General features: G+C 41.0%; 1 protein-coding gene across 1 annotated transcript in view; it reads left to right on the plus strand.

The window, feature by feature from the left end:
• Window positions 1-27013, plus strand: part of LOC124555562 (trafficking protein particle complex subunit 10) — a 163903-nt gene that overhangs the window by 117997 nt on the left and 18893 nt on the right. Inside the window, exons 15-18 of the mRNA XM_047129518.1 lie at window positions 322-507; window positions 2767-2997; window positions 9921-10103; window positions 26198-26375. Coding sequence (XP_046985474.1) covers window positions 322-507; window positions 2767-2997; window positions 9921-10103; window positions 26198-26375 — 778 coding nt within the window. The remainder of the gene's footprint in view (window positions 1-321; window positions 508-2766; window positions 2998-9920; window positions 10104-26197; window positions 26376-27013) is intronic.

Raw genomic sequence — 27013 nt, forward strand, 5'->3', positions numbered from 1 at the left:
TTTTACTCCAGCTGACTGAAAACACCTTTTATGATAACAACACTGTGAGTCTGCTTTTACACTCTCTATATATCATAACCTGATAGCATACAGATAACACTCAGTATGGTGTACAGACTTCTTACCACATGACTTCTTTTTCAGTCTCCATTTAAGTAAAATTATTACCATGGCTAACTGGCATTTGTTAAGCTGACAATGGTGAACTCCTAGCTTCTTACTCATAGTGGCTAGATAGAGTTGCTAACAATTCACTCAAAAATAGGAACAAATGTTTTGGTGTATCACATTTCAAATACACTATTTACTTTTATTTTCCAGGGAACATGCATTCGATTAAGAACTTCAAGAGGCTTGTGTATGCAGTTAAAGGACAGCAGCGAACCTCTCTCAAATGAGGTGACTGTTTGTCTACCTGAAGCACAGCCATTTGAAACAAAGTCAATGCTCATGAAGGTATTGGCTGACATGCCTCCAGTGAAGGACAACACTGCTGTAGAGCATAAGGTAATTGCAAGGTGGGGTTGGGGCGGGAGGGGGGGGGGGGTAGAGTGAATTCATCTTGTTTATGAAGATGAAAAAGGGCCCAGATTTTAATGAGCTGAGGTAACTTGAAAATTATCACTCAAACGACCTGAAAATATCGATAAAACAATCTAAAAATCATACAAAATGTATGTAAAGTGACCTAGAGTAATGAAAACTTTATAAGAGGTTTTCTTTAAGAAATAGCCATTGTAAAGCCATAAACTGCAGTGACGGCCAGCAGGCAGACATTCTCAAAAGTGATGGAACATCTATTGTCATATAATATGTGCTAGTAGCTAGAAAAACTTTCAACATATGCTGAGTCAACTGGAGCACGCACTTTAATATTTTCATTTAGTTTCAAAAACGACTATAAAAAATTGACACATGAAATTTCACAAATTGACATAAAGTTTGGTATATTATTCATACAAGACATTTAAATTCTTGTTTCAATACCCATACCTAGTAAAAGTTAATAACAGTAATTGATGTGACAATGAAAATGAGTAGATAAACTGTCAGTTTATTTCCCACATGTACGAATATATTCTTGGGAAGTTTTGTGTTTTTCCTAGAAGCACCTGCATCATTCGTTCTTGCCAGCAATAAAAGAATGAATTATTGGGTCAAAAGTAGATACTAAATGCAAATGTATAAAAAACTGAAGTAAAATCTAAAAAAATGACGTAATCTTCAAAAAATGAATTACACCACAATACCATTATGGAAAAAGGCAACATTAAATTTATATCTCTATAGCCAGACTATTGGAGATTTCAGTATTTGTGACAATGCGTAGCTTATAAGGAAAGAAATAGTGATGCCAGCTATAATGAAATGGAATTAAGATATTGATGTACTGAGTGGCGAAACTACTACATGGGTATGCAGTCCCATTATGAAGGATAGCCAAACATGTGCGTATTGTCTCAGAAATGTTGCCTTCCTAGTGAGTACTGCTTGCGCATATCTTAATAAATATCAAATAGCTATTGCTAATTGGTATTTACTTAAATATTGCACAGCAGGGTATGATGTTAATTATCCAGGTATCGATTGATGTGGCGTGGCGGTAATTAAGTAGTGACTGACAATTAGAGAAGTAATGACGGTTTGAATGTAACAAGTTGAAATGATAATGACTTCGAAGTGAGTAGTCCCAGTCCCTTAGCGGCCTCAACGGATGCCTGTTTTTCCAGGCTTCATTCATGTCGTATGTCACAAGGTTCAGGATGTGCAGGTTTTGAATTTACTTCAGGAAAGATAAAAATTAGTTGCCAGGGTTTCGTATTGCAGGTGAATGGATAGAATGCTTGCTTCTTGGTGTCACTCTGCAATCCTAATGAAGAGTGTAGCATGTAATGTGTTTGACAAAGCTTTGATTGCAGTGAAGGTAAATTTGACCAACTTTACAGAGTTGAACATAGTGATGTGTTTCTTACTGAACTGTTAATTTAAATCCAGTTGTGTTCACTGCACAAGCCATTAATATTATGCAAAATAAACATCAGATTTTTTTATGTTATCAAACAATTTATAATGGCAAGAAAACAATTTATTAATGAAGTAGGATTTTTGTGATATCAACAGAAAATAATGTAACATATTTTATATAATGGAGGCCCTCCTAAGAGACATCAAGCACATTTTCTCTCTCATTTTTGGGCAGATAAGTGCAGTTTCATTTTTGGAATGTGTAGCTGGAGTCAGCCAAAACAAATACTGTTCATCAAGTCTTTCATACGACCCCTAATGTTGATGGAAAAGTGTCTGTTTCGCATTACAAAGAAAATGATTTTTAAAGCAAACATATCCTTGTATGTTCAGAGGATGCATAATTTTTAACTGGCATACTGACCTCCAAATCTATGAACACGGTACACTCACTGGTCGTTGTTACTATGAACGCTGTATGCCTTTCCCGTGTGTCTAAATCACGTGTGGGGAAAATCTTCTGCCCCTACGAGTGCGAGAACCTGCAGGCACCTGTGATAAAGAGGTTACGGAGTCTATCCACACCTTATTTCCTCCCACATATGTGTTGTACAGAGTGATTGTGAGGGTCAAATTGGAGAAATTCAGTCTCATACAAAGGCTTACCAATAGTTACAAAGTATAAATTAAATCTAGTTCTCAGTGTATGTATCATACTAATTACAAATGTAGTGACTTCATTTTTAGTTTATTGCAGTCACAGGATTGAAAGTGTTGCTCTTATGTACCATTGTTTTATAGGTGAGCTTGCATTTACCTTGGACATCAGAAGAGAAGAATATTACTCTGCACTTTCAGCCGTCTTTCAAGACATCATGCCGTCTTTACACAGAACATGCTAACAAATTCATTCAAATTGTTGTATGTGGTCTAAACCAGCAGATGATTGAATTGAAGGATCCAGAGCTCGTAATTAAGGGGAATAAAGATCATTCGTTGCTTTCCCATAATCCTACTGCTGGGCAGAAACTAGTAAGTGTTTAAAGTGATTTATAAATTTTTATGTAGTTTGATATGTTTTCTAAATACTGTTTTATTGAAACAGTTATATTCATAGTTTCAGGCTTTCGTATGTAAATGTGTTAGAAATCAGTATATCTTCTTTTGAAATACATATGTGACTATCTCCTGGAAATCATACTGCAGGACACACAATGAGGTGAAAAATATAAGCTTTTTGATTTCAGTTCTATCATTTGAGAGAACCTTGAACTGAGATCATAAAACTTGGAAATTCCATAAAAGCATTTAAAAAGTCATTCAAAGCAGACTACACATGCAGACAAAATCACAGCATAGTGAAAATACAAGGTTTACACGCCCTCTGCTGAACGATTTTCATTCATGATTTTGGTGTAGTAAAGTGTTAAATAGCAACGTATTTGGCATATTGATCGTACCTGTGCTGAATATCTAGATGGATAGCAAAGCTAGCTGGTAAGCCATCAAAATATGTTACCTGTGTGTCTGAGCTGCAACTGGTTGACACAACAGGGAGAGAAAAGCTTACTCTGCAGACCTGTAAATCTCCCAAGTGATACTAAGTTCCCTGATCATCAACAACTGCTTCCCTAATGTCTCAATGCAAGTAATGTAAAAAAGAAAGCAGCGACTGTAATCCAGGATTCAGTGTGAATATGATACATTTTGGGAGATAGAAATTCTGTTTACAGAGTAAGGTAAGTCAGTGATTAAGGCACTGGACTAAGGGCTCAAATCTTATCTGGTTATCAAGTTTAAAGTTTCCTTGCAGTTTTCCTACATCACTTAAAGCAATTACTGTGGTGATTCTTTTGAAAAAGAACACATCTGATTTCCTTCCCTAATTCAAGCTAATGCTCTTTCAAGTCCTCGTGATCAGTTGGATATTGACCTTCCTTCCTTCCTTCCCATGTTCTTTGCAATATTGTGTGTCTAACTGCTTAGAATTGCTTATGGTACATGGGATAAGGGGGGAGGGGGTTGCAAGGGTGGTGGAAGTAATGTCCAGCCAGCACACAGTACATAGACTGTCATACACACAGCACATAGACTGTCATAGGGAGATAAGTAGTGTGAGGAGAGCAAGTTGTGCTTAATTCACATAATGCTGACACTACAGGTGTGATATGTCTCTCATACAGAGCATCATTACAAATGTAAAAGTGACACAGGGAAGTCGTAAACACACGGCTTGAAAAAATACCAAAATATGTTCATTTCCTCTACTTGTACCAATTGATACGAATCTTGTATTAGTGCTCAAAAGCAGCATTAAGTAACATTGTTAATTATTTTCTTCCCTTCATTCCTCATTTAGTAAACTTTAACTCAGGAGTCATAGTCCCACAGCAGGCTTGAAAGTTCTTCATCACACGTTTCAAAGCCCAGTACCACAATATGATATTCACTAACTGCAACAGAGGCTACTACAATGTAATCATAATATTGTTGTTGTTGGATCTGTAATGTTGACAGTGTCTGGACATTAACCACTAGCAGCCCGAAGTATTCAGACTACTGACAACTTAAACAGATTCAGAACTAGGTAACCCAGCAATCAAGAGAAATCTGACCAATAGTACGTGGCATATCAGCGATAATTTTATTTTTATCATCATTTAAATGTAAGAGAAGCCTGAAGATACATTTCTTATATCTGAAGTGCTGTGTCATTTACAGTGGTAAGCAAACATAAAGACATCAGTGATCTCCATAACACTCCAGACTGTGGGGGACACCCTTATTGATTCTTGAGAAATCTTGACAGGTTCAGATGTAAAGTTGATGAACTGAGAGAATCGAGCATTAAAGGCAAATGAAAGTGATCGTACTACCTCTTGGTTAAAGAGAAGTCACTACTTCAGGACTTGTGCTACCAGTACAGATACATCATCACTACCATGTGTTATTCTAATTGGAGAGTAAAGCCTGTTCATTGTACATAAGATACTTTTAAGTAAGTATACACACCCTTGGAAGCTTCAGCAGGATTGGAAAGCACTATGGGCATGTAATTGTTATGTATATGGTACTTAAGCTCAGAAAAAGAAATTGTATCAGTTTATTTGCCCATGGTAATTAAATGGTGAGAATTGCCAAGGGAATGAGAGAAGATAAATCCAGTAGCCCCAAACCCATCTCGAAGGGTGGGGAAAAATGCAAAGATTAAGGAACTAGGCCATTTAGCATGTGCACTGGGCAGTGGCTGGGAACAGAAAAGAGAAACTTCTATGGTCACGGCTCAGAGAGCTCTCTGTCTCTCAATTTAGGTGATCTTACGATGTGATTTGATTAGCAAGGTGGCCTTGCTGACTAAGAGTCAACCTATTGTGACATGAGGGGGTTGGGTTGATTTGGGGAGGAGACGAAACTATGAGGTCATCAGTCTCGTGGGATTAGAGAAGGATGGGGAAGGAAGTCGGTCATGCCCTTTGAAAGGAACCATCCTGGCATTTGCCTGAAGGAAGCGATTTAGGGAAATCAGAGAAAACCTAAATCAATATGGCTGGACGCGGGATTGAACTGTCGTTCTCCCGAATGCAAGTCCAGTGTTCCAACCACTGTGCCACCTCGCTCAGTATTTTGTGACAGGAACTGATAGATCGTTGTCACATCAGCTAAAAGGTGTTGGGTGTAAAAGGTGCTTCTCTGTAAAATTTAAATAACAAAAATTGCCCATCTCCAACGCGTGGGGGCACCTTGTATATTTCCTCCTCTCCCTGTGAAAGAATTCAACATGGTTGAATGTGACAATCTCAATGGGGTCTTAAATCTAGGGGCAACAGTATTTTAATTTCATTTAATAATTCAAACCTACGCAAGTACTATAATTGTTGCATCACCATGCGATGACTACCATTGTCGACACAGAACTGTGAGGGCGCTCGCTCACACACACACACACACACACACACACACAGTGTCCAATGTCCTTACAGTGACCAGGTAACCAGAGGGGGGCACCAATAGGGTATTAGACTGTTTTCTGGAAATCATCTTACATCATTGTGATATTTTGTGCTCATAACTTGCTTTCTTTCCTATTGAATTTGATTATTAAAAAGGGGGGAGGGGGGAGTGAAATTCCAAAAATTTTGAAACCCATTGAAATGCTCAGTTTGAGTTGTGATGCCTATGATGTCACTGGCAGGTTCATCGCTCCTATTGTCGTAAAGCTCATTCACAGTGGTATCTTGGTTTGGAATTTACATTTAGGAATATGGGTAACAAATGATGTGTAGTACCACATTGTACAAATAAATCTATAAAAATGCCTGAAAAATTGTTTTTGAGTGTTCCAAAGAATGAGAAAATGTGTGAAATGTGGTTGCACTGTACTGGCAAAATGCTACGAAGTCAGTGCCCAAATTCCCTAACTAAATTAAAAAGTCTTGAATTCACAAGTTAACATAAATTCACCTCCGATATATGCTTTGCCACTGTTGCAAGGAAGGACAGCATCATTCTACAAAACTAAATTCACAATGAAAGTAAAGAGAATTGACTGTCATTATACGAAAAGTTACATTCATTGTTTGCTAGTGCAGTTGATAGAGTGGTGGTCTGTAATTGTTTATAAGTAAACAATGGAAAATCCAGAATGGAATGTAACAATGCCAGAGAAGGAAAGTATTTTGTTGTGACTATCGCAACTAAGTATCTACGCTATATGGTGAGTAGCAACTTTCCTTCTCTGGTATTGTTTATAAGTAGTTATTAATAGGTTTGTGGTTCAAATCTGTACCAAAGAACTATTTTAACTTAATTTGTAAATGACTCAACAGTCCTCTCTTATGAAAAGTGAGTCACAATTACAAAACTTAACCATGTCGATCAGAAACATGGTATTGTTGAGTTGTCCATGCTGTTTACATGTGCTTACATTCCAAATAGCTGTTCACACACGTCACCTTCAAGATGATCTCTAGTTAATGTGACTACACACTTTTTACCTTATTGGAAACAATCCTTTCTTTTTTTCTTCGTACTGGCCAACTAGGATCCTTATTGTTTAAATTTTCATCACCATACATAAAGATAAACTAAGTTTATTTCGGACACTGATGTTAGTATCCATTGTCAGACATCATAGCCCATACATTTGTGTTACATGGCTGGTGTAAATGCTTTATAACTTTCCGCATACAAAACCTCATCATCCTACACCTTGTTGTGGGCATGTGGTGATACCTTCACCACAGGCAAATTGTGAGTAAATTGTGTGTATGCAAATTAAATATATTTATTCTCAGTTGTCTATTTCTCTGACCAAAATTAATGCAAAGCTATGCATAATACAACCCACTGTCGAAACAATAGCTACAATGATTTCTTCCTAATCCTATTTTCGTATTTCGTATAACACTTTTAAAAAGTTTATGACCATGCCAGGATTCAACCCTAAAATGCTCTGTTCTGTAGTCAGATATAATATCCGTTGCACCACAGAGCCGAACAACAGTCACACCTACACTAGGTTGCCTTGTATACTGGGAAATCTGCACTAAGATTCACTAAGAATTTTATTCTGCTTTGGGTTGTATTTCTTGACTGATAGATGACAATTGAGGTATAAGATGTGGGCCCACTTGTATAAAATGATCTACAATTCCTTAGTTTTAAATAAGTTTAATGATGATGCAGGGAGTAGGGAAAAGGATGTCCGTCCTTGCACATGTCACTGCTGTCATTGGATGTAGCATAAATGCATCAGCTTCAGAAAGGTTTCCACTATTAGTGTTAACAAAGTTACTTAAAAGTTGTAAATGCATTTCCCATCACTGAATAGCTAAACTTTCTGCAGCAAAAGTGCAAAAAAGTAGTAGCTTTGGCTAACACTCCTATTACATACACATAGCTTCAGCCAATGACAGAGCATTTTTGATCACATGAGCAGATATTGAAATTTAATAATTTTTAAGCTTTAATTACACAAGAACACAAAAGTGAACAGTTCATAAGACAGATAAAAAGTAACATTTTTAATTATAAGAAATCAATCATAAGTGGGATTACGAAATTATAGTTTGTGATAGTAGAAAAGTAAGTCATCATTAACTTTTGCACTGGAACTTGGCCAAGGCACGTCGTAGTCAGCTGGAGTGGCTGCAGTGTTCTGCTACATAATGTCCATGTGAAACAGTAGTACATAGACTGGCCCAGTATCAGTTTCGCTAGCAGGACGGAAGTCACTGGAATAGTTATGTTAAGTTAAATATGGTAGGATGCTGTAGTAGGGGTGGTAGCTCGATCTAGTGAGATTTGTTTATAGTCCTGTGCCATCAACTAATCCAAGGACTTCCTCAATTCAGCATTGTGAATATCCAGAAAAACCAATATGGCAGTATGCATACCGAGATAGAAGTTGAATTCCAGAAGGAATATACAGGAATGGTTTCATAGTAGCATTCAAAGTTTCTTTAAACAGTGCAGAGAACTGAAATTCGTGTTCCAGGATATTTCAGTGAACTGCTTTAAACAAAAGTCTGCTATTATGCAACATTACTTGATACGTGTGTGGGGTGAAATTCCAATGGGAACATAAAAGTGAAGCCAGAATGGGGTATGGGACGGCATATAACTAGCTGATTCTTGTGCGATGGAACATAGTGCGGGTTAATTCAACTATCACTCTGGGACCAGTATAATTTGTTATGTGTGAGACAAACTGTGTCCAATATGTCCGAAGAAGAAACAGAGTCCACAGAAAACATTGATTTGTATTGCCAATGTGTACTTGGAGATCAGGCACACGGAGTGGTGCTGGGTTACGCTTATTCAGTGGTAGTTGAACAATAGGTGGTGATTCGGTTTGGCAGAGTGTGAGATCTTATTTCTGCAGATTCCTTCCAAACAATGCAGCATCCTTCTCCACGATAGTGACTTGTGATCTACAATTTTCTAATGAAAGTTTTCAAGTTTATTAGACTTTGAACATAACGTCACCATACCAGACAATGGTGATATTAATGTTAAGCTAGTAATAGGAGATTTTAAGTTGTAAAATACTGTGCTGGAGTACTCAGGCAGTGCTTCCATTCACAATAGAAAAATAACTGTTTTCACTGTTAAAATCTGGTACGCACTAACATATCTCCCCTGCTTCCTTAACTAAAGATTCCCACTAATTCTGATTCAGTTTGAAGATTTCTGTCTCATTCAGTTTTTTCTTTGAAATATGTAAGTTTGCATTTTGTGTTGTATAGTGTTAGTGCTCCATCTTGTCACGTTCTCTGTCAGTCTCCTTTTCTGACCTGCATACTGTGTGTAGTTACTCTTTGAATTTCATGAACAGTCTATCTGAACTAGCCTGAAGCATCCTTCATAAAGTTCTTTCTTTTTATCCGTAGTCAGTGTGAGACCTAAGAATTATGCCAGTAGGGTAGGCAAAACAGCAACTGCTATATAGGCTCACTACATGCTAACAGCTGCTGTGTGTATTAGTTGAGGGGGTAGGTCTGGGCTATTGTAATTTCAGAACACTAGCCATGCTGTAATGCAAGTTGTGTGTGTAGTGATTTTTGGTTGTTGAGTTCTCAGGCACTATTAACTGTACCTAATTCATGTTTCTTGTACCTTCCATTTTATAGACAAGAAAATTTTTAGTAGAACTGGACATACTTATTTGGAGAAAATAAACTTCCCAGTTTCACTGATAGTGGTCTGTTGAGATTTTAAGAAACGATTGGAAGATGACCGACACTACCGGAAGCCAGTCAGTTAGAGTTAATAAAAACAGTGATTGAAAGACAAAAATATGTGTGAATTCTCATTAGCTTGTAACTGTCTTTTGTTCTTGAGACATGTTTATGGATACATAGAAAGTGCAACCTTGCTGGCTGAAAAACTAATGCTTTATATACAGTTATTACAATGTTTGACTTGGCATTCAGTCGTTACCATTTATCTTTCAGGTGATAAAAACTGGATTAAAGTGTTCATTTTTATGGGGGCTAGTGCTTGGTGACACTGATGATACACCACCTATCAAGACAGAGTTTTCAATCAAATATAGCCCCATAATTGATCCACTGAAACGAATAAGTAGTCCAGAATTCAAACCATATTCTTGTAGCTTTGAAATAAAAGATTACAAGGTAAGTTAGTGAAAAATAGCATTCAGCTTCTGCTTAACATAATTATTTTAATATATTTCAGTATCTTCCATTATCCTAATCACAGATTCGATGTCTGCTTGTTCTATCCCCCCACTTCCTGTTACTCAATTGTATGGTATTGCATTACTTGTTTAGTTAATCAATCACCTTACATTTGCTTCAAAAGGTTTTTTCCATTTTTATTTGTATTGTATTATTTTATAACTTAGTTTATGAACACCACCCTTGTCTCGTGTCTCGATTCCTCTGTCTGTGTAGAGAGTACAACCTTTCACTTTCAGCAGAAACTTCATTTCAGCTGCTTGCATGTTGAAATTAGCATTTTGAGAGGGAACTTTAATTTCACTTGCATAGAATATTGTAGTCAGTGCCATTTTCTTAAAGAATTTTGGGTATGTGTGGGTGGGGTGGATGCCCTTTTTAAAGTCATCTTTATTTTCATAAACAGTAATGTAATCATCAGTAAATAAAAAGTTGTTGTTATACCCATTTTGCTTGAAGTGAATGACATGTCTTACCTCAAAACTCCATTCCTTGAGAATATCATCATTATAAACATAAAATAGTGTTGGAGAATGCCTACAACCTTGTTTTGTACCTGGATTAGGTTTTATTGGCTGCAGGAGGTTGTCTTTTATTTGAAACATGCTCCATTACAATATTTGTAATACTACGTGTGTGTGTGTGTGTGTGTGTGTGTGTGTGTGTGTGTGTGTGTGTGTGTGTAGAGTGAAGTGTAATGTTTGTGTTGTGGTGGTGGTGGTGGTGGTGGTGGTGGTGAAGAGAAGGGAGAGGGTGAAGCCCGGTGCCAATACATAGTCTAATTCTCACAAATAGCACCAAGAGGGCCACCAAACTTAATGTCCCCATCTAATAGATGGATCATCGTCCACGTCACATGCCCTCACTTCATGACGCACTGTGGAGAGGTTTGGTGTTTAAACTAGGACATTGGCACAAAGTCTGGTGATCAGGAACTTTACACTACCAGTTCTCCTCCCCTTGTCAGCCAAATACTAGCAGTGAAATTTTTTTCCAACTCCAGGGTTCGAACCAGCGTACCCTCAGGTTGAGCACCACCGCAGAAGCATGCATTGACAACCTCAGCCATGTAGACAGGTAAACTGCTGCAGTGGTGTGTGTCGAGTTTTATTTTAATGTTAGTGTTTTCTATAAAGACTGTTGATAGAGCCTATCAAATGCTTTGGAAAGACTTTTACTTTTCTAATAGTTCACAGCTTGTACCATATCCCATGTCCCTCCAGAATCTATGAAGGCTATACAAGTCCATAATTTAAACTCCCTACTCCTTTTTTATAATTTAGTTTAGAGACCACCTGCACAGGCAAATACTTAGCGTCTCTGCCTTTGGTGCTGAAGGACCCGGCTTCGATTACTGGTATCTCCGCAGGTCTTCGGTGGAAGGGTGGTCTGGAATGAGATCCACTCAGCCTCATGAGGCCAAATGAGGATCTGCTTGAATATAAAAGCAGAGAATCATCCAGACTCACCTACTGGCAATAATGGCTGGAGAGATTGGCAACATGCTGATTGCATGTCCCAGGATCATAGATGCCTCCTCATACTGCTTTGTAGGCAACAGTCGGCCAGTCACAACAGGCCTATCTGATCCGTGAGTGGTCTTTATACACTGAAGCACGAAATAAACTGGTATAGGCATGCGTATTCAAATACAGAGATATGTAAACAGGCAGAATACGGCACTGCAGTCAGCAACACCCATGTAAGGCAACAAGTATCTTGCACAGTTGTTAAATCGGTTACTGATGCTGCAACGGCAGGTTATCAAGATTTGATTGAGTTTGAACGTGGTGTTATAGTCGGCGCATGAGTGTTGGGACACAGCATCTCTGAGGAAGCAATGAAGTGGAGATATTCCCATATGACCATTCCACGAGTGTACTGTGAATATCAGGAATCCGGTAAAACATTAAATCTCAGACATCACTATGGCCGGAAAAAGATCCTGCAAGAATGGGACCAACAACAACTGAACAGAATCGTTCAACGTGACAGAAGTGCAACCCTTATGAAAATTGCTGCAGATTTCAATGCTGGGCCATCAACAGGTGTCAGCGTGCGAACCATTCAATGAAACAACATTGATATGGGCTTTCGGAGCCAAAGGCCCACTCGTGTACCCTTATTGACTGCACAACACAAAGCTTCATGCCTCACTTGGGACTGTCAACACCGACATTGGACTGTTGATGACTGAAAACATATTGCATGGTCAGACGAGTCTCGTTATAAATTTTATTGAGTGAATGGACATGTACAGGTATGGAGATACCCTCATGAATCCATGGACCCTGTTTGTCAGCAGGGGACTGTTTAAGCTGGTGGAGGCTCTGTAATGATGTGAGCTGTCATCAGTTGGAGTGATATGGGCCCCTGATACATCTAGATACGATTCTGACAGGTGACACATGTGTAAGCATCATGCCTGATCACCTGCATTCATTCATGTCCATTGTGCATTCCGATGAACTTGGGCAATTCCAGCAGGACAATGAGACAACCTACACATCCAGAACTGCTACAGAGTGGCTCCAGGAACACACTTCTGAGTTTAAACACTGCTGTTGGCCACCAAACTCCCCAGATATGAACATTATTGAGCATATCTGCTATGCCTTGGAGTCTGCTGTTCAGAAGAGATCTGCACCCTCTCGTACTCTTACGGATTTATGGACAGCCCTGCAGGATTCATGGTGTCAGTTCCCTCCAGCACTATTTCAGACATTAGTCAAGTCCATGCCAGGTCGTGTTGTGGCACATCTGCATGCTTGTGGCTGCCCTATGCAGGTGTACCAGTTTCTTTGGCTCCTCAGTGTATTATGATTTAGCAGAGCCAGATCCCAGCATATGTACGAGTAGTACCAGGTGAGTAGATTGTTTGCTCATTATATTAAGAGCTTCTGATCCCAAATGAGTTACTTATTTAGCATTGTCTGTGTGCTTCTGTAGTTTAAATTGCAAATTTTTTGCATATTCATTTACAGTTACACTGTCTTCAGTATGGGTGGGAACTGTGAATGGTGTGTTTGAATGTGACCTGAGTTGGTGACTGTTCACTCACAGCTCCAGGTAATGTGGCTTTGGTCATGTAGCTTGAGGTTGTTGCATCGAACGAGGGGTCTAAGGGATTTCTAGCACATCTCATGTGTCCTGTGAACAGGCCACTGCTGTGGCTGGCCCAGTTACTGCTCACATTGAGGTTGACTCCTCATCAGTGTTAGAGTGGGAGTTTCTTTTAAGGTGTGGCAGTCGGTGAAAGACTTTCTGGGGACCAATGGAAAGGCATTCCCAGTTTGTGTGACAAACAGATTTCGAGCGCGATCTGTGGCTGATTAAGATGCTGAGCCAATTGCAGTCAGTTGCTATGTTTCAGTGGAAGCCTCTCGACCTGCAAAGTCCAAACATTCACAGAGGGTGGGATTATTGGTAGTTGGGAGCTCCAGTGTTAGATGGAGCCTCTTAAGGATAGTGCTGCCAAGGAGGGGAAGAAATCCAGTGTGCACTCTGTGTACATATCAGGGATGACTCATGCCAGATGTGTAACAGGTCCTACAGGATGCTACAAAGAATGCAGGGTGCGGCCAACTGCAGGTAGTGGCTTATGTTGGTTATAATAACATCTGTTGATTTGGATTGGAAGAAATTCTCTCTGATTTCCAGCGGCTATATGAAGTGGTAAAGACAGCCAGTCTTGCTTGCAAGATAGAGGCCAAACTCTTCATATGTAGCACTGTTGAGAGCATCAGTTGAGGACCTTCGGTACAGAGCCAAGTGAAGGGTCTGAATCAGAGGCTCAGATCGTTCTGCAACTGTGTAAGCTGCAGATTCCTTGAGTTGAGCAATAGGGTGGAGAGGTGTCAAGATCTGCGTAATAGATTAGGTGTCCATTACACACACAAGACAGCTACATGGGTTGTGGGAAATGTCTTAGAGTGGGCTGGACAGTTTATTAGATTAGATGGTCTTAAAAAAGTACAAACAGGGGCTCAGCCCGAAAGGGAGCAGGTCAAACATATGGTGAGGGTAGATCTAGGAACCACAGGTATGACAGAAGTGAATTATCGTAAATGTGTTGGCGAAAGATCCAGAGCTCCAAGTGCTAACAAAAAGCACTAAAGCTGAAATCAGTACAGATATCGAAAGAGAGTTCAGTTGAAGTTTTTATCAAGGGCCTAGTGGTGTTCAGAAACACCAGATTAAATTCAGTTGTTGATAGTGTGTTTGTTGGAGTTGGAAGTAGTTTGTCTTGTAGTGAAATTTAAGTAAATAGTTGGTGTTTATTAGCATTGGTAGAAGTTACAATTGACAACCAGAATAAATTAATAAATTGGTTCCTTTTCTGACCTCCTGACTGGATGAAAAAGTTGCTGAACAGTTCAGAGAGAACTTGAGTCTCATTTCAAATACGTACCTGACGCACACAATTGCAGTTGGTAGTGGTTTCAATCTATCCTCGAAGTGTTGGTGAAAAAACATTTTTAAAGGCAGTGGTAGGCATAAAACATAATCCGAAATTGTAGTAAATGCTTTCTCCAAAAATTATTTTGAACAATTAGTTTAGGATCCCATTTAAAGTTTAAATTGTTTTGATAACATATTGGACCTCTTACCAGCAAATAATCCTCACCAGATAGGGGAGCATCATGAGGGGTGTATAGATTAGTGATACCAAGGCTGTGATAGTGAGACTGAATACTGTAACTTCGTAATTCATGAAAAATAAATGCAAAATATATCTATTTAAGAAAAAGGAGAGAGGAAAAAACCAGTAAGAAGTCACTTCATACTTTCCTCAGAGGCAGTGTCCATTCCTTTCAAACTAACTATGTAAGTGTGCACAAGATGTGGCTTAAATTGAGAGAAATAGTACTGAAGACAATTGAGACATTTATACCAAGTAAATTAATAAGAGACAGGTCAGGACAAAGTTGCAAAATTAACAAAAAAAGTGTGATTTAAAAGAACAAAAAATATTGAAGGTTGCCATGCTTTACAGAGGATTAAAATTTATCACAAACAAATGCAAGATGCTTTTAATAGTTTCCTCAACAAAACTCTGTCTCAAAAGTTGTCAGAAAAACCAAAGAGATTCTGGTTGTATGTAAAGTACACCAGCCGCAGGGCCCACTCAATATATCCACTGTGCGACAACAATTGTTATGTTACGGATGAAAGCGCCACTTAAACTGGAGATATTAAACATGTTTTCGAAATTTCCTTCACCAAAGATAACACAATAAATATTCTAGAATTTGAGTTGAAAACCACTGCCAACAAGAGCAACTTACAAGTAGATATCCTTGGTGTTGCGAAGCAGCTTAAATCACATCATAAAGGCAAGTCTCCTGGCCCATACTGTATAACAGTTATGGACCTGTCATAATATGCTGATACATAGCTCCATATTTAGCAGTCATATTCAACTGCTTGGTTAATGAAAGATCACGTCCCTAAGGACGTGAAAGTTGCACATATCACACTAATACATAAGAAAGGAAATGGAAGCAATCTGCTAAATTATGGATCCAGATCACTGATGTGAATGTGCAGTAATATTTTGAAATATATACTGTGTTCGAACGTTATGAACTACCTAGAAGAAAAAGATATATTGACACATAGGATGGATTCAGAAAATATCATTCTTGTGAAACACAACTCTATTAATTCAAACAAATTAATGAGTGCTATTGACAGGGAATTTGAATGTAGTTCCATATTTCCAGAGAGGTTCTGACATTGTTCCTCAAAAAGGCTTCTAATTGTGTGCCTGTCAAGTATCATCGCAGTTCTAGGACTAGATTCGTGGTATCATGTCAGAAAAGTCACAGTTTGTAGTGAGTTATGGAAAGACGTAGAGTGGAACAGAAATGGTACTTGGTAGTCCCCAAGAAAGCGTACAGATGTTATAAGTGATTATCTCAACAGCTTTCTGGGATTGCTTGCAGATGATGCTGACGTTTACTGTTCAGTAAGATGAAGATCAAAACCAATTGCAAAATGATTTAGGCAAGATATATGTATGTTCTGATAAGTGGCAATTGACTCAAAATTATGAAAAGTGTGAGGTCACCAACCCACATAAGTACACTACTGGCCATTAAAATTGCTACACCACGAAGATGACGTGCTACAGACGTGAAATTTATTTGACAGGAAGAAGGTACTGTGACATGCAAATGATAAGCTTTTCAGAGCATTCACACAAGGCTGGCGCTGGTGGCGACACCTACAACGTGCTGACATGAGGAAATTTTCCAACCGATTTCTCGTACACAAACAGCAGTTGACTGGCCTTGCCTGGTGAAATGTTGTTGTGATGCCTCGTTTAAGGAGGAGAAATGCGTACCATCACATTTCCGACTTTGATAAAGATCGGATTGTAGCCTATCGCGATTGCGGTTTATCGTATTGTGACATTGCTGCTCGCGGTGGTCAAGATAGAGTGACTGTTAGCAGAATATGGAATCGGTGGGTTCAGGAGGGTAATACAGAGCGCCATGCTGGATCCCAACAGCTTCGTATCACTGGCAGTCGAGTTGACAGGCATCTTATCCACATGGCTGTAACGGATCGTGCAGCCACATCTCGATCCCTGAGTCAACAGATGGGGACGTTTGCAAGACAACAACCATCTGCGCGAACAGTTCGACGACGTTTGCGGCAGCATGGACTATCAGCTTGGAGACCATGGCTGCGGTTACCCTTGACGCTGCATCACAGACAGGTGTGCCTGCGATGGTGTACACGACGACGAGCTTGGGTGCACAAATGGCAAAACGTCATTTTTTCGGATGAATCCAGATCCTGTTTACAGCATCATGATGGTCGCATCCGTGTTTGGCAACATCGCGGTGAACACACATTGGAAGCGTGTACTTGTCATCGCCATACTGGCGTATCACCTGGCGTGATGATATGGGCTGCCATTGGTTACATGTCTCGGTCACCTCTTGTTCGCATTGACGGCACTTTGAACAGTGGATGTTACATTTCAGATGTGTTACGACCCATGGCTTTACCCTTCATTCGATCCCTGCGAAACCCTACATTTCTACAGGATAATTCACGACTGCGTGTTGCAGGTCCCGTACGGGCCTTTCTGGATACAGAAAATGTTCGACTGCTGCCCTGGCCAGCACATTCTCCAGATCTCTCACCAGCTGAAAACGTCTGGTCAATGGTGGCCGAGCAACTGGCTCGTCACAGTACACCAGTCACTACTCTTGATGAACTGTGGTATCGTGTTGAAGCTGCATGGGCAGCTGTACCTGTACACGCCATCCAAGCTCTGTTTGACTCAATGCCCAGGGTACTGATTTGTCAGGATCTATGCACCCAAATTGCATGAAAATGTGATCACACGTTAGTTCTAGTATAATATATTTGTCCAATGAATACCTGTTTATCGTGTGCATTTCTTCTTGGTGTAGCAATTTTAATGGCCAGTAGTGTACTAGAAGGAATCCATTAAATTTTGGTTCCCATATGAATCACACAATTCTAAATGTAGTTGATTCAGCCAAATACCTGGGGATTACTATTAAAAAGAACCTAAATTGGAAGCAACACATAGATATCATGTGGAACGTGAAACAGATTCCATTTTATTGGCAGAATGCTTACAAAATGCAACATGGGTACGAAAGAGACTGCGTGCAGTGCATTTGTCCATCCTCTTTTGGAGTATTGCTGCACTATATCACATCATTACCTGGTAGGAATCATGGAGGACATAAAAGAAGTCCAAATTTTCTACTGTTGTGAGATAGGGGATACAAGCAAGTTGGGGTGGCAATAAAACAAAGACTTCCCTCATTGCAGTAAGATCTTCGCACGAACTTTCTATTACAAATTTTTTCACCACCTTTCTCCTGTGAATGCCAAAATATATTGTTAACTCCCACCAGCATAGGGAGAAATATCCATTGTAATAAAATAATAGAAATTAGTACTTCCATGGAAAGACTGTTCATTCTTCTCAAGATCTGTTAGAGACTGGATTCGTAGATAAATAGTGTGAACGTGATTCGATGAACCCTCTATCGATTAATTAAGTGTAAATTGTACAGTAGTAGTTATGTAGGAGTGTATAAAACACACAGCTGACCATGAAAACTGCAACAGTAGGAAGGATAGCAAATAATGAAATTTTATCATACAGTGTAGGCTTTCACAACTCTTATTGTCTTCACTTAAAACTTCAGGGCTGATAGGCCTTGGTCGATGTATAAAACTCTCCCCTGACATTTTGTCTCCAACTACGGGAGACATCCTCTGAGGTAAAGCAGCAAACTCCAAAGAGAAGTTGAGGAAGTGCTGATTATATAGGCAGTACAGAGGGTGCAATGCTGATATCCAAATTTTATCCAGTTTGACACCTTCGTCTTTACTGTTACAACTATTATGGTGTTTATCAATCTCGATAGCCTCTCTATACTTGCACGCATAATAGGGCGAGGTTTTAGATATGACGCTCCTCTCACTGAATTTTATTTCATGATGACCTTCCTGGTAAACATGTTATGCTACGGCTGATTTATCTGTGTGACCCAGGCGGCAATTCCCCCTATGTTCAACAAGATGAGTGTTCACACTTCTCTTTGTACCGATATAAACCTGTCCACAACTGCAAGGAATTTTATATACCCCCGGTGTAGCCAAAGGGTGTCATGCATCTTTTGCCGATCTTAAATATTGTTTTATGTTCCTGGTGGGTCTTGTTGAACATAGGAGGAATTGCCGCCTGGGTCACATGGATAAATTGGTCATAGCAGAACATGTTTACCAGGAAGGTGACCGTGAAATAAAATTCAGCGAGACGAGTCATATCTAAAATCTCGCATTATTATGCACGCATGTATAGAGAGGCTATCAAGGTTGATAAACACCTTAATAATTTTAACAGGAAAGACGAAGGTGTTAAACTGGATAAAATTTGGATGTCAGTGTTGGCATTACCAGAGACAGTCTCATAGCAGATGCCACGTGATGGACAGTGGTGCCCTCTGTACTGCCTATATAATCAGCACTTCCTAGAGTTCTCTTTGCAGTTCGCTACTTTACCTCAGAGGATGTCTCCCGCAGTTGGAGACGAAACGCCAGGGTCGAGTTTTATACATTGACTGTGGCCTATCAGCCCGGAAGTTTTAAGTAAAGAATGAAATTTTACTTATTGTGCTTATACATCATAGGAGAATGAACAGATATTTTAGGGTGTGTGTGTGTGTGTGTGTGTGTGTGTGTGTGTGTGTGTGTGTGTGTGTGTCAGAGAGAGAGAGAGAGAGAGAGAGAGAGAGAGAGAGAGAGAGAGAGAGAGAATTTAATACTCAGAGCTGCCACTAATGGCAGCAACAATGACTTTAACCATCTGATTGAACTGAGCTTGGATGGTGTATGTAGCTACATCTTTCCATGCTGCTGCAACTGTATGGCAGAGTTCATCAGTTGTAGTGGCTAATGGTTTGGCAGCACAGTCTAGCACTATCGGTATTGAGGTAGATCAAGGGTATGTATGTATTATTTTGTAATCTTGTCAAAAGATTGTGTCATCGTGATGTTGAAAATAGGGCAGAGCCTCTGGCCCTAATACATCATAAATTTAACAACTATAAATATAATGGCTGCTGTTCCAATTAACAGCTATGCGAACATGGGGTGAGAGCATTGTGCATCCGTTGGCACTCCATAACAACATGCCAGATGGTGGGTCCATATCACAGTTATGAGTGCAATCTCACAAGAATCATCATCCTGAGGGGGGGGGGGGGGATATGGGTCTGGAGTGTCCAACATCGTCATACAATATTACACTGTTGGCACACCTCTCTCTGCTGTTGCATCAAGCAAAGTTGCAACAATGTTCGCTGTGCTGACAGTCTGTTGCGTTCTTGACTTCGACACACTGTCAGTGTGGATACTCATCTCACAGCAAACAAGCTCATTTTCTAACTCAAGGTACTTAACGTGGCTGTACGATACTGCACAGTCGAGCAAACAATATATTTGTCCTCTCAAACAATAGGCACACAGTGCTACCGTGAGCCTGTGTGGCACTGAGAGAATGTCTCCTATGAAACTATTAATTCTGCATAATTTAGTTCCTCACTGCATATTTGTTGATCAAATAGTCAGTTGGTGTACTGCCAGTCTGTAGTGTCAGATGAGCATAATGTTTCTGTGATCGGACTTGTTGCTGTCGTCAGGTACACTGATGAACTGACCTTCTGAGGTTGCGCGGCTGACTTATATCCCCTCACGCCATGATCTGTTCCCTCTGTGGTCCGAGCTCGAGAGCCCGACATTGATATGCAACTACTGCTAAAAGCGGCAGAAGATGTACATTGTGAACCTTGTCGTGCTCTGGTGAGAACTGAGACTGAGAAGTCAAACATTACGAACAAGAGGAGGGTGGCAGAAACCTGAGAGAATGCCCAGAGATTGTTATCTTACCTTCTGACAAAAGCAATGCTGCTGCTGTTCTCTCCCTTGACAATTACTTGGAGGAGAAGCAGAATCTGCTAAATGCCTACTCCCACAGGAAGATCAGTGCTGACTCCACCAAGAAGGTGCAGAATGAGACTGTGACGCTTCCCGAGGAATAGGGGCTACCAGAGGGGGTCATCAAGAAATTGTCACCATGAGGACCTGTACCACTAAGACTTGACTCCCTGATGTCCGTAAAGAAGGGGTGCCATTACACCCCATTGTCAGCAGCATCAAAGCTCCTACGTATTTTCTGGCAAAATACCTGACAGAGATAGTAAGTCCTTACGTGGGTAAATGCCTACATCATATGTGCGGTTTGGTGAATTGTACATCTGAACTCTATACATCCCAACATCAAATTTATGATGGAGACCAAAGAAGGGGGAAGACTACCATTCCTGGACGTCATAGTCAAGAGAATAGCTGATAGCATCCTGGACCACAGTGCGTATCAAAAGAAAACACACATTGATATGTGTTTGCGTGCTGGTAGCTGCCACCATCCTACACAGAGCAATGGAGTACTAAAAACACAAGAATACAGGTGCACACCATCTTGGATGCAGAGTGTCTGCCACAGAAACTGGAACGCCCTAGGCGTGTGTTCCAAAAAAACAGATACTCTGAATGGCTGATGAAGCAAGCTGTTCACCCCTACAGTAAAACTTGCGGAGATGGAAGAAATAATGGAGAGAGAGGTAGTCACAGCCTTTATACCTGGCAGGCTTTCAGGATAAGTAGAAGCACATACTATAAAAGCACCATGTAAGAACTGTCTTTTGCCTGACCAATAAAATATAGACATTATTGTGGAGTGTCTGACATTGGTTTGTGGAAGGTTGGAGCCTATCACATTATTCCATGTCATTGTGACAAGACATAAATCAGACAACCGTGGCACCGTCGAAGACTGATGCAGAGAACACCAGCAGCAAACTCGAGTAATGCACCTAAACTAGTCGGCGGTTGCAAAGCATAGTTTGTCAGAGAATCACACTGTGGAAAATGAACATATAAGGATTTTAGTGCAGACTTCCAAATACTGGGACAGTGACATTAGAGAAACCATCAAAATTCACACCAGGGATAATCTTATCAATCGGGACTGCACACTGCAACTATAATCTCAGCAAGACTTGGGAACCAGCACTGGGTCTAATTAAGAGGCTTAGCAAACAGCGATGTGGCAACCCCCTAAACAGAGCAACTACATCAACACTACCAACTTGTCTGATTGTATTCATTTCATGAGATGTATGTGGGAGGGAGTAATACGTTGCCTGAGACATCTTCAGCCATATGCTCTCAGAATTTCAACACTAAACCTCTCTGTTATAAACAAGACCCCTCTTGTAGAGACTGTCACTACAGATTGTTGAGCATTCCCATAACACTTTTGCTCTTACTGATCAATCCTTTGATGAAATGTTACATCTTTTCTGTCTTCCATTAATCCAACCTGGTAAGGATTGCAGATTGATGAGGAATACTGAAGAATCAAACTTAATAAGGTTTTGTTAGCCATTTATTTTGTGTATGAATTACACTTCCTGAACAACTCATTGTAAAGAAGACACGTTAAGTTGCAGACCGGCACAATTAAGACACTTACATAAAGCTCTCAGCTGCAGCCAGAGAAACAGACGCCATTCATACGCACAAACAGGCACACTTGATGCACAATTGACGGCCAACTCCGGCACCTTGGGCCAGAGTGCTGATTCCTGCCCGGGGTTTCTATTGTTACATTTGCTTAAGATGTTCCCAGTGAATCTCAGCCTGGCATCTGCTTTTTCTACAGTTTATTTCATGTGGCCACTCCACTTTGGGTCACTTCATACGGTTAATGCTAGACTTTTCATGGTAGTTCTTATTTCCAGTGGTTTATAACCAGTAGTGTAATTGAACAGTAATGTCTCTTTGGCAATTTATGCACAACGAAACATTCTCTGTACAAAACATTAATCCTAGTAGGTGACCATACATTTTACTGCAGGCTTCGCACCCTTCCTGTAGACAACACCATTGCCTGTGAAAATCCTGGTGGAGCTTTCAATGTTACCTACTAGATAGTTTATAACACTGATGGAAAAAAATTGCAACACCAACAAATAATTAATGTAGAGTAATAAAATTTCAGAAATACGTTTGTCTAGGTAACATACACTCCTGGAAATGGAAAAAAGAACACATTGACACCGGTGTGTCGGACCCACCATACTTGCTCCGGACACTGCGAGAGGGCTGTACAAGCAATGATCACACGCACGGCACAGCGGACACACCAGGAACCGCGGTGTTGGCCGTCGAATGGCACTAGCTGCGCAGCATTTGTGCACCGCCGCCGTCAGTGTCAGCCAGTTTGCCGTGGCATACGGAGCTCCATCGCAGTCTTTAACACTGGTAGCATGCCGCGACAGCGTGGACGTGAACCGTATGTGCAGTTGACGGACTTTGAGCGAGGGCGTATATTGTGCATGCGGGAGGCCGGGTGGACGTACCGCCGAATTGCTCAACACGTGGGGCGTGAGGTCTCCACAGTACATCGATGTTGTCGCCAGTGGTCGGCGGAAGGTGCACGTGCCCGTCGACCTGGGACCGGACCGCAGCGACGCACGGATGCACGCCAAGACCGTAGGATCCTACGCAGTGCCGTAGGGGACCGCACCGCCACTTCCCAGCAAATTAGGGACACTGTTGCTCCTGGGGTATCGGCGAGGACCATTCGCAACCGTCTCCATGAAGCTGGGCTACGGTCCCGCACACCGTTAGGCCGTCTTCCGCTCACGCCCCAACATCGTGCAGCCCGCCTCCAGTGGTGTCGCGACAGGCATGAATGGAGGGACGAATGGAGACGTGTCGTCTTCAGCGATGAGAGTCGCTTCTGCCTTGGTGCCAATGATGGTCGTATGCGTGTTTGGCGCCGTGCAGGTGAGCGCCACAATCAGGACTGCATACGACCGAGGCACACAGGGCCAACACCCGGCATCATGGTGTGGGGAGCGATCTCCTACACTGGCCGTACACCACTGGTGATCGTCGAGGGGACACTGAATAGTGCACGGTACATCCAAACCGTCATCGAACCCATCGTTCTACCATTCCTAGACCGGCAAGGGAACTTGCTGTTCCAACAGGACAATGCACGTCCGCATGTATCCCGTGCCACCCAACGTGCTCTAGAAGGTGTAAGTCAACTACCCTGGCCAGCAAGATCTCCGGATCTGTCCCCCATTGAGCATGTTTGGGACTGGATGAAGCGTCGTCTCACGCGGTCTGCATGTCCAGCACGAACGCTGGTCCAACTGAGGCGCCAGGTGGAAATGGCATGGCAAGCCGTTCCACAGGACTACATCCAGCATCTCTACGATCGTCTCCATGGGAGAATAGCAGCCTGCATTGCTGCGAAAGGTGGATATACACTGTACTAGTGCCGACATTGTGCATGCTCTGTTGCCTGTGTCTATGTGCCTGTGGTTCTGTCAGTGTGATCATGTGATGTATCTGACCCCAGGAACTACTTCTTGGTATTGTGATATTTTCCTGTCACTGTATGTTGTAAATGCTAATAGTCTTTAAATTACCTTTATGTCAGCCATCTTTTTCCTGTTATGAACAACTGTTACGAATTTTTGCAGCAGCAGTGGGCTATGGAGTGGAAGTGGCTGTGATTGTGGGTGTGCAAATATATTTTTTTAGGTGCCACAATTTTATTACAAACACACAGTTGAACAAAAAAAGAAATCAGTTGTAAACAATAAATTTGACTGCCACAAGAAACATTAAAGAAACAATGGTAATAAAATAAGGATAAAATATGCCCAAAGCCTAAAATTCAGGCAGTGGATTATTCTAAAAAAAAATACAAATACACTCTTAAGACAAAATAAGTGCACCATCTGGTTATTTAGATTGTCAAAATCCTGAGCTGGCTGGAGGACCCTGTCCATAATGCTCCGAACATTGTCAACTGGGGGCGAGATCTGGTGACCTTGCTGACCAAGGTGGGGTTTGGCAAGCATGAAGACAAGCAGTAGAAACTCTCGTCGTGTGAGGGTGCAAATTATCTTGCTGAAATGTAAGACCAGTATGGCTTGCCATGAAGGGCAACAAAACAGACTGTAGAATATCGTCAACGTACAACTGTCCTGTGAGGATGCCATGGATTACAACCAAAGGGTTTATGCTACGAAAAGAAATTGCACCCTTTCATCACTCCTAGTTATTGGGCTGTATTGGGGGCATCTAGTCAGGTTGGTATCACCCTGCTGTCTGGGGCATGTCCATGCATGTCTTCATTGATCATTGGGCTCAGTTCGATGCAGGTCTCATCACTGAAGACAGTTCTACTCCATTCACCCTGCTGTCTGGGGCATCTCCATGCATGTCTTCATTGATCATTGAGCTCAGTTCGATGCAGGTCTCATCACTGAAGACAGTTCTACTCCATTCAATGAGATTTCAGCTCAAAGGCATGTCTGGAGATGCCCTGGGCAGTAGTGGATACCAACCTGACTGTTGCCATCCATACAGCACAGCAACCAGGAATGATGCTCTGGGGTACAATTTCTTTCTATAACAGCACCCTTTTGGATGTCAGCCATGTCACCCATACAGCACAGCGGTACGTCGACAATATTCTACACTCCGTTAAGTTGCCCTTTGTGACAGGCCATCCTGGACTTACATTTCAGCAAGATAATGCCTGCCTGCACACAGTGAGAGTTTCTACTGCTTGTCTTCATGCTTGCCAAACGCTGCCTTGTCCAGCAAGGTCGCTGCACTTCTCCCCAGTTTAGAATGTTTGAACATTATGGGCAGGGCCCTCGAACCACCTCAGGATTTTGACGATCTAACATGCTGATTGGACATAATTTGGCACAATAGCCGTCAGGAGTACATCCAACATTTCTGTCAATCAATGCCAAGCCAAATAACTGCTTTCATAAGGGCCAGAGGTGGACCAATGCATTATTGACTTGCTTGATTTGTGAAGCTCTTTCTCTTGAATTCTCTGAAATTGTAGTCATTTGTTCATCTGCACATATCCATCACAGCTACCAATATCGGTCCCATTCAGATAATTTTTTTGTGGTGATTTTCTTCTTCTTCTTCTTCTTCTTCTTCTTCTTATATTGTAGGAGCAATGTGTTACGCAACATCCCTGTTGGCAAGTTATAGTTACATGTCCAAAATGGCACTAAAAATGCATTGAATGAACTAAAGTACACAATCAGTCAACATTAACCAACGCTGCCTCCTCCTGAGCTGCTAACCACCAACCCCAACCCCTCTTCCTGCCTCCCACATTTCTCTCTTCCTCTACCCACCCCACTTGACACCAACCCCACCCCAACCTAGTCCACCTGTCAAACTGCAGCACTGGCATTGTGCATTCAGCCAGTGCCATGTAAGGGCTTTGTTATGATTGTGGTTACATAATTTTAATGGTTGCACCTATTGTGCTATTAGCCTGTACTTTAAAAGGAAATATCATAGTTGTGCAGAGGTTATGAGAAGCTTGATTTTCTATTTTTTTCCAGACACTGTATGAAGTTAAATCACAGGTTGAACCTTTAAAAGGGAACGAATTTTGTCGGGCAGGCAGCATGTGCCATCTCCAACTGCATGTCCGCCGAATTAATCCTAGTTCTCATAACTCCTTAATGTATGAAGTACTTGCTGATCAAACTATTTGGGCTGTGTGTGGAAGAACAGCTGGTAAGTTGATATAATTATTATAATTTAATTGCTGCACATTCAGTATAGAGGCATTTGACTGCAGTTTTGCAGAATTATTCTCAGTTTGTATTACATTTGTTTGTCAGTCCTGCATTTGATCTTACTGTCTCAGCTATGTTTATCCTCAGATGTGTACATCTGCAGTCTTCAGGCTTCCTACAATACCACAGATTGTAAAGTCATATCCCATTTCCCAATGCACAGGCCATTTAAACATCCCAACAGTTCCCTACATTGATCTTTCCATGTTTCTTTGCTGTTAATGCTTCAGTGGTTAGAGCCACAGAAACAATACATTTCTTCCTGCTTGCACTGTTACTTGCCATTTTTCACAGACGGAACCCTTAGAAAACCAACCAAGGACTTGGCGAATAATCTGTCTCTCTCAGTCTAAGCAAATTTTAAAATACTCTTGGCTTACATTGTAATTGATATAAACCACCCTGTGGTATTATATGATGTTGTTAATTTGCGCAAATGAGGAACCTACTGTTGCCTTTGTTGGACAAGTCATGTTGTCATTATTGTAAGTCTCCACAAATGCTGAACTTAGTTACGCTTGGTGCAGTATGTTAACAAGGACATGCATTTGTCACCTGTGCTATGTCTTTTGTTCA

Source organism: Schistocerca americana, chromosome X, assembly GCF_021461395.2.
Source record: "Schistocerca americana isolate TAMUIC-IGC-003095 chromosome X, iqSchAmer2.1, whole genome shotgun sequence".
Taxonomy (NCBI): domain Eukaryota; kingdom Metazoa; phylum Arthropoda; class Insecta; order Orthoptera; family Acrididae; genus Schistocerca; species Schistocerca americana.